At 33.2% G+C, this 8,296-nt stretch overlaps 1 protein-coding gene across 1 annotated transcript in view; it reads left to right on the forward strand.

Annotated features, from left to right (window-relative positions):
• The window catches only part of LOC117117752 (terminal nucleotidyltransferase 4B-like), a 31,692-nt gene that overhangs the window by 10,178 nt on the left and 13,218 nt on the right, over window positions 1-8,296 (forward strand). Inside the window, exon 5 of the mRNA XM_033262166.1 lies at window positions 2,768-2,863. Coding sequence (XP_033118057.1) covers window positions 2,768-2,863 — 96 coding nt within the window. The remainder of the gene's footprint in view (window positions 1-2,767; window positions 2,864-8,296) is intronic.

Genomic DNA, 8,296 nt, shown 5'->3' on the forward strand with positions numbered 1-8,296 from the left:
CTTGTTGTAACATTATTATTTTATTTTGTTTTTTTCTGAGCGTAAATACAGGTACTACATTTTGAGGCCTGGGTTTGCACTACAAGGCCCAGGCTATACCTGCCTGTTTTGTACTGTATGCTCACTATTTTTTGCATTTTACATTAATTTTTTTGAATTGTGGTGTCATTACTACTTAAGATCGCAGTATCATAATAACGACCTAGCCTGCCTATTTTGATCATCTGACCTACTTTCGTTTAGCGGTATACAAAAGGAATCTCGCTCTCTCACCAGTGACATACTTAAAATACAAAAGGGAATCAATGATCTTGAATTGATATCGCATCAGAGATAGTACCTCCGAGGGGAGAACTATGGGAACATGTTTTGTGGGAACGTTTGTAGGCAACAGGTAACAAAGAATGTAATGTAGTGTATTATTACAGTGTAATATAATAACACATTTAGTGCCAATTCAAAATTCAAAAGTTCAGGTTTAGCCATAAATTCTACTGGTATAATATTCGACCAGTTGGTAAATATTGCGTGTTGGTATTTAATAAAAAATCCACTGATTAGAAACTGTATGAAGGCAAGGCTGGCCGCCTTTTCAGATTATTCTAGTCTGTTGGTCTAGGCTACTGTATGACTATATATGTTGTATTTTCAAGTCATTAAACCCCAACTACAGTACTTGTACTTGCTTACTGTAGCTGACTTATGGACTAATTTACCAGTAAAAGTTTTTTAATTGGGACTATGAAAGTAAATCAGTTGGTCTTGGTTGAGATATTAGAAGTTTGAGGAATATATTAGCCACAGTGTACAGTAGCATTGTCCCTATCGGTAACATGTGCTCGGTGGGAGCTAGTGCCCACTGTCATCAGGGGAAAAAAAATCTCTTTTGAATATATTTTCTACCAGGTGAATGTTAAAATGTAAAATTTAGATTAAAAAAGCCTTGCAGGGAATTCTCTCCCTCCCCCCCCTAAAGTACACCTCCTTCCCTTGTGTCAGGCAAGTCCTAGCACAACCCCTGGTTAATAAGTAGGTCAGATATAATCACCTCCTTTTTTTCTGAAACATTTTACATTCAATCACGTGGAAATTGGCCATGTTGTACCTGGGAGGATAAATGTCTAAATGGGTCTTTCTAAAGACATTATTTCACAAAGTAGCTTTATGTACCCAGAAACATGAAAGGTTTTCATCTACCAGTTTTAACTGTGCATACTTTATTCTGTGCCAAAATATGAATAATATTATAATATGAATACTGTATGAGTAATATGGTAATGATAATTTAATTGATTTATTTTCCAAGCAACTGTGCATATTTGCCAACCATTGCGACTTTTTTACATTCCAAAAAGCCAGAACCTCCTCATTTCAGAAAGACACTTCTAAAATGAAACAGGCAAAACCTTGGTAAAAGTACGGTACTATGGTAGCCCTAGCCCATACTGTAGACAATTACTTTAATTCTCTTTCTGTAATTCATAGGCTTGGGGTCATGACTCTTTCTGTAATTCATAGACTTGGGGTCATGAGACATTTTGTTGGATGTTTTGTCATAAATAACCTTCTTTTAGTCTTAATTGTATTTTCATCTAGTATAGTTATTTTGACCGTGTTATGTTTCAATTACTCTCAAGCTCATGGCTGTTAATGGGTTGGCAGCCTGTCTATGCATAGTAATTTACTAATTTGCTAAATTAGACTTGTAAATTAAAGAAAAATTATTATGGCATTTAGAAAGCAATGCTTTAAATGCTAAGGCATATTCAAAGTAAAATATGTTGTTGATAAACCATTAACTGAACTCTTGAGGCAGGCACTTGCGTCATATGACGGTCACACGTTGACTGTTGCATAGATTGTTTCTAATTTAATAGTGGATACATTAATTAATGCTCTGAAGCTAATAATGTCCAAATTTGTATTCAATCTTTGCCCGAGCAGTAATCCATATTTGGGCGATTCCATATGTGGCGTACGGGACATTTAGAAAATGTTTTGCAGCCCGATTAATAATTAATAGTCAAGAAAATATTTTATCACAATATGTATGTTGTACAATAGGTAACAACACATGATTGCCATTTTAGCTGAAATCAAGTTTTTGGAGGGAAATTATAAAAAAAAGCCTGCGTGGCGTATGGGACGCAGAGAAATTTCAGTTTTTTTAAACAATTAATTCAACTTCAAAAGTTTTTCAGTGAAAATTTTTTGTTTACCTGTTTATAACCACTTATTTTTTAGCTCCAAACTGTTGAGTTTTTAATTATATTTTGAACCTATATTTTCTGCGTTACATTTCCGACTGTGTGGGTTTCATCAATCATTTTAGTTAAATTTATTCAAATTTAAATATTAATTTAATATACTAGAATATAGTGAGCATATTCATTTATCTATTATTCAATCAATAATAAAAGCCGATATTGACTTCAAATTAAAAAAAAGTCTATTATTTTTCTACTGTTGCATTGATTGTTTCTACTGTAATTTAATAGTCAGTATACATTACTTAATGTGTTTTTATTCAGTCTTTCCTAGCAGTATAATCATCCATATTCATCATTTATTTAAAAAAAATGTAAACATCCTTAATGTTTTATTTTTCATTGGCTGCAATATAATTCATAGTCACATTTACATTACGGGTGCTTGCTAAGCAAATTTACCTATCTGTAAGTATTGGCTTGTAAAAAAAAAATCCCACCTACTGCTACTGATCTGACATTCCTAATATACATTCATACAATCCCATTTAAAATTACAGGTACCTATTGTGAAAATGACTGACCGCTTGACCAAAGTAAAAGTGGACATTAACTTCAACAGAAGATCCGGCATCCTTGGAGCATCGTGGATACAGGTAAAACATAAGCAAATACAATTTTAAATATTATTTTATGCAACAATTAAATCAAATCAAATTGGCAAATATAATATACTGTGTTATCATTGAATTTAGACTTTATTTAATACAAAATATTATATTTTCTGAATTAGAGCTTTGTCTTTTACATATACAGTATCATCATATTTTTTGGTATTTCGCATTGTTTTTAAATTTGATATTTGAATATGATTAATGTAATGTATGAACATTTGAGTCAAAAAATTGTAAACATTCGACCTTGCTTTGCTACCATAAAATGCAACTAGTTTTTGCTAAGTGTAGTCTGTATTCATAGTGTGATAAGTGTAAACATTGGAGTAAAAAAAAACAAAAACCAAACATTAGCCAAGCTTACATTCACCTAGTTTTGCTAATAATTCCGCAAAGGAACAAATCATCCAGATGACCCTGCCATGTAATTTACGTACTTCCTCTGGATGAAATAAATGACAGTGGCGCCTGAAAACAGAGCTCTGAATCTCATGGGTTTAAATTGTTCCTTCCTGTACGAAACCAATCATTTGCTGCATCCTGAATTGCTGGTTTGCTATGAATAACTTGATCTTCTAAATCACCTGATTATAGATACAGTACTAGTTATAATGATACATCACAAAATTTGTTTATATATTCCATTGACTGAGTCTGTCAATATTTATTATAGAGTAGGTCATACCATTTTTTCATCATTTTCAAAAGTGTACAAAACATCCTTTTGTTAACATTCGCTCATCTCCTCTCTAAAAGAGTACATAATGAATTGACAATTGTTGTCATTTTAGGACCATCATTTTCGGATTTGCATTGAGTAGTGTGTGCATTGTTCATTTCCCCCCTCCGATTACTGTATGTGTGTACTCTTGTGAAAATGATACTATAATGGATGATACTTACCTGGATTATGATTATAAGATTTTGTCTTAAATTACTTTTAAAATTGTTAATAATATTAGAAATGTTGTCCTAGGTTTTGTTGATATAAGTTGAATTATTCAATCAATGATAAAAGCCGATATTGACTTCAGAATATTCTAGGCCTAACTAGCCATTATTACTACTACTCACGACCTACTAACTCTAGCGAATCACGCAACATTCATCGATCACGCAGTAAACAGAACCTAGAAATACCATGTGATACAAAGTTCACGCATGGGCAGATAACGTATGTCATTCTATATTTAAATTACAGGGACGATGTTTGTAAAGCTACTCGCGTGACTTCCGAGGACGTGGAAAAAAAATTGTTATTGTTTTAAGCGAACCGTGTCAAACACATACAATGTGTTTCAAACATTGCTTATGAATGTACATAATGTAAAAATATTTATTTAAAGCGCCATTCACAGCAAAATTTCACCAAAAAGATTTTTTTTTTTGAAAAATGCATGCATTACTCTTATTTATTATAAACAATGGAAAAATATTGGCATAAATTTTAGTTTTACGCTAAAGAATTAAGAAAAAAAAGAGAAATACAGACTATTTCTCATGGGAGATTACCATTTTCTCGAAGAATTCTTCGTTACTAGGCAAATTCAGAGGTAGTAGACCGCATCCACTAGAATGCTCTTACTTTTACAGTCAATAAAGTGTGCCCTCTATAATGAATTTGGTTTTTGTACTTTGCCTCGCACACTGCGATCGATCAAGTATGCCTGAGATATGTTTGTTTAATTGTCAAAATCTCGGTCAGAATCATTTTATTAACAGATTAAAAATAATTCCTATGAAATATTGTATTTCACAACTAGCAACGGAAAATATCATGTTTTTATATGTGATAACCTAGCCTAGCAGTGTTAGGATAGGCTAATATTTTCGATGCCTACTATATTTCTTCGCAGACCTATCGCAAAATCAAACATGAAAAATCCATCTGCATTTATTTTTGTGTGGAACACAAAAAAATCTAATTTCAGTCTTATTTTACATTTTTTTTCATGTTTAGGAATGTCTAAATTCAGTTAATTTAGCAATTTCGTATAACATTTATAAATCTTTATAACATTATATAAAAATCAGATTTTTCTTAACTGAAATATTGCCAGGAATGGGGCTTTAAACAACCCAAACCATCCTTGTTGCACTGTATAATTACAGTACTAGGCCAGCAAACCTAGGCTAACTAATTGGGGTAGCCTGGGCCTAACTTAGATGATTTTTGCCTTCACGATTTGCAATCTAGAATTTTTTAGGAGCAGGTTGAATTTCTTAGTGGAAATTGTGTATAAAATTTGCGGCTTTATACACCGGCATATATTATAGCTTTAGCTGCAAAATTTGATAGATTTTGATTGTGGACAATGTTTCAAAATACAATTTTTGTTTTTTGTTTTAGGGATGGTGCCAAATTTATTGTACTTCGTGTACCGAAGAACATCGCGGTACACGCTGCATTACGTAAGCCCTTTCGTTAATTAGGTAGGAGTGATCTTGTTCACTGAAGCATTAAAATGTTAACGAAATCGAGTGAGCATTCTGTTTGACATGCTTGACTAATTACAATATCGTCTACCGCGTCTTCTGTTGTACACGCGGTGCACAAATTTTGATATGGAGTTTTGTCGTTAATTTTTTTTTTATATTTGTCTTATAAATCAAAGGAAAAAAAATATTATTCTTCAAGTCACGAGAATCAATCGTACATTCCACATAAACTCATAGCGTCACGGTAAAATACAACTCATGTTCGTTTTGACTTGAAAACTGGCTGCTACCCGAAAAAGGTCAATCTCGACGTCTTTGTACGCCGCCAATACGGATGTACTGCGGAGCAGGGACAGAAGTAGGTCATAAGGTGACAAGTACATGCGAGGGATTGTTAGCCCATGGTTAGCCTATGTTTATAAAACGTGCACAGGGTGGATCCAGAGAATATTCTAGAAGAATGTGATGTGCGAAGCGCTGAACTGGGTTGAGGTATTGTTTGCATAGACACAGGGAGAAGTGCTACTTTGAATTAATCGAAAATTACCCTGGATAAAGAGTACTGAGCTCTTCTGTTTATTTATTTATTTAAAAAAAAAAATATAATGGAAATTTAGCCACATAGCCCTACAAGTGTCTTTCCAGCATTTTTAATTGATTTAGTTTGATGAATACATTAGAAAAGCTTTGTTTTTGAAAATAATTATATTATTTTACCCTACATTTTAATGGTAGAATTTTATCGTTTCAGCAACGCAACAGAACATGTGCTTCTCTTCTGAGCGGTGGAAGGCTGGGGGGTGTGAGCAATACAATCAATAGCTAATTAATTTTGGAAACAATGTTTTTAGCCCGGTTAGGGTTTACTGAACGAGGCAAGACTTTTTAAAATAAAATTGACAAGTGCAATTAGAAAATAAAATCATTCTGTCGGTTTTTTATAAAATAAATAAGCTAAAAACAAGGTATAAAATTTCTCGCCGTCCCGCGCCTTAGAATCTTAAAAAAAAATCTCAATAGTTTTTTATCCCTTTCTAATAGACGTTAAGAAGAATTAAAATGGATAATTAGAACCAATATTACAAATAAAGACTTGATCAGACTAAATTATTTATTCATAGTTAATTTCGTTCTTGGTTCCCAGGCCTTTCTCTATAGCCCGTATCATCGTTTATTCTGAATTATTTATTTCATCGCATTTAATCATTATCCCTTGTTATTAAAATTTTTAAATACAATCGTTGCTCTATTTCTTGTCAGTTGTCCTCACACGGAAGAAGGCCGTCGTGTTTGAAATATTTATCCACTGGAAATTGAGTGAGCAAAAAATTACACTGTGTAGTTAACAATCACCTCACTTTTGTTTGCCATTTAGGCATACTTCATTTTCCATCCCGCACTCAAAATCTTTGTCCCCCATCAGTTCCCCTATGCCAAATATTTTAGATACGCAAGGGTATATATATATATATATATATATATATATATATATATAACACGTTATCGTAGTCTGGAGTTTCTCAATATATTTATAATTCCTTGTGGAAGTCAGCCATGCATCGGAAACATGTGCTTCAACAGTCGGATGGGTGTGAGCAATAAATTCAATAGCTAATACTGCTAACCTTGTTGATCGCTTGGTCTGGACTTTGGAATGCACCTGGAAGAAAGAACTGTAGCTAAAAATAAGATTAGGCTATGGGAAAAGTTCTCGAGGCTTCCTGACTGGGAATTTTTTGTGTGAATGTTCTCAGACTGACTAGGACGATATAATAAAGTTTTATAAATACTAATATACTATACAATTAATGTTTCTATGATGAAATACAACAATCCTGCACTGTACACACTCTGTCCGTAGCGTGCTTACACAGGAGAAGAATTTATTATTTATTATACAATAGTAGCGCATTATTTACTGTTACTATATTTCTGTTTGCTGACAATGGTGAAAAATAGGAAAAACCTAGCTAACATATTTTAAAGTTAAAGCAGTGGACGGTGTTTTTACAACCCATAGCATATGGTAGTATTGGTCCGTGTTCTAATTCTAATCCTTTGCTGTATAGGCATTGTTATCGTCAAAACCAATGAGCCGTGTCTGGGCGGTTACTATTGTCATGCTTAGCTGCTCAGTCAACAGGATTACCGAAAACAGCGTATGGTTGCATAAACGAACTTGCAGTAACATCGTTTACCCGGTTACCGCGAGTAACGATCAGGAAACCGCGGTACACGAAGTACAATAAAATTGGTACCATCCCTTTGTTGCCTGGTAAATGACGGAGTGCGGTTAGTTGCTCTCCTGAAAGCATGTTCAGGAGCGTGATTGCGCTCGCGCTCCCTAGAAATGATGGACTGCTTATACAGTAGTTTAAGTTAATGATTGGATCTACTTAAAAGGAATGTTAATATTGTTTCTTGGTAATTTATGTTTGAAAAGCAATTAACTTATGCTAAGCATAAGTTAGATATGAATCAAGTTGACACAGTTGGTAACTGTAAAATATCGTTAGACTAACTAAATAGTGTGTACAATTTTAATAGCAATCTGATTTTATATATTATTTTGTAGCGGTTTAATTTGTGTGTTTGAGGTAATGAATGTTGTTTAACATTTTTAGCAAGCTAGTGTATGTTGATTAAGAACAATTGGCCAAATTATGAAAATTTAATTGGTAAAGAGAAAAGAAGTACAAAAATTATAGAACTACAATTTTATTGACTTGTTTATGTATTCATGAGATTAAGACAAGGTAAGATTGCATTAAAATGCAAACTTATTTTATACTGTAAAGAAATTATAGTAATACTGTATTTTAATTTTTTTTGTACAGGAATCTTTGCAGATCTTTCCCAGCCTTAAATATCTTGTGATAGTTTTGAAGCAGTTTCTATTGCAGCGCGACTTAAATGAAGCATGGACCGGTGGAATCAGCTCTTACAGTCTCATACTCATGGTAGTAAGCTTTCTAC

The sequence above is a fragment of the Anneissia japonica genome, unplaced genomic scaffold (assembly GCF_011630105.1).
Source record: "Anneissia japonica isolate Jap-2015-1 unplaced genomic scaffold, ASM1163010v1 scaffold234_len1672027_cov178, whole genome shotgun sequence".
NCBI classification, from domain to species: Eukaryota; Metazoa; Echinodermata; class Crinoidea; order Comatulida; family Comatulidae; genus Anneissia; species Anneissia japonica.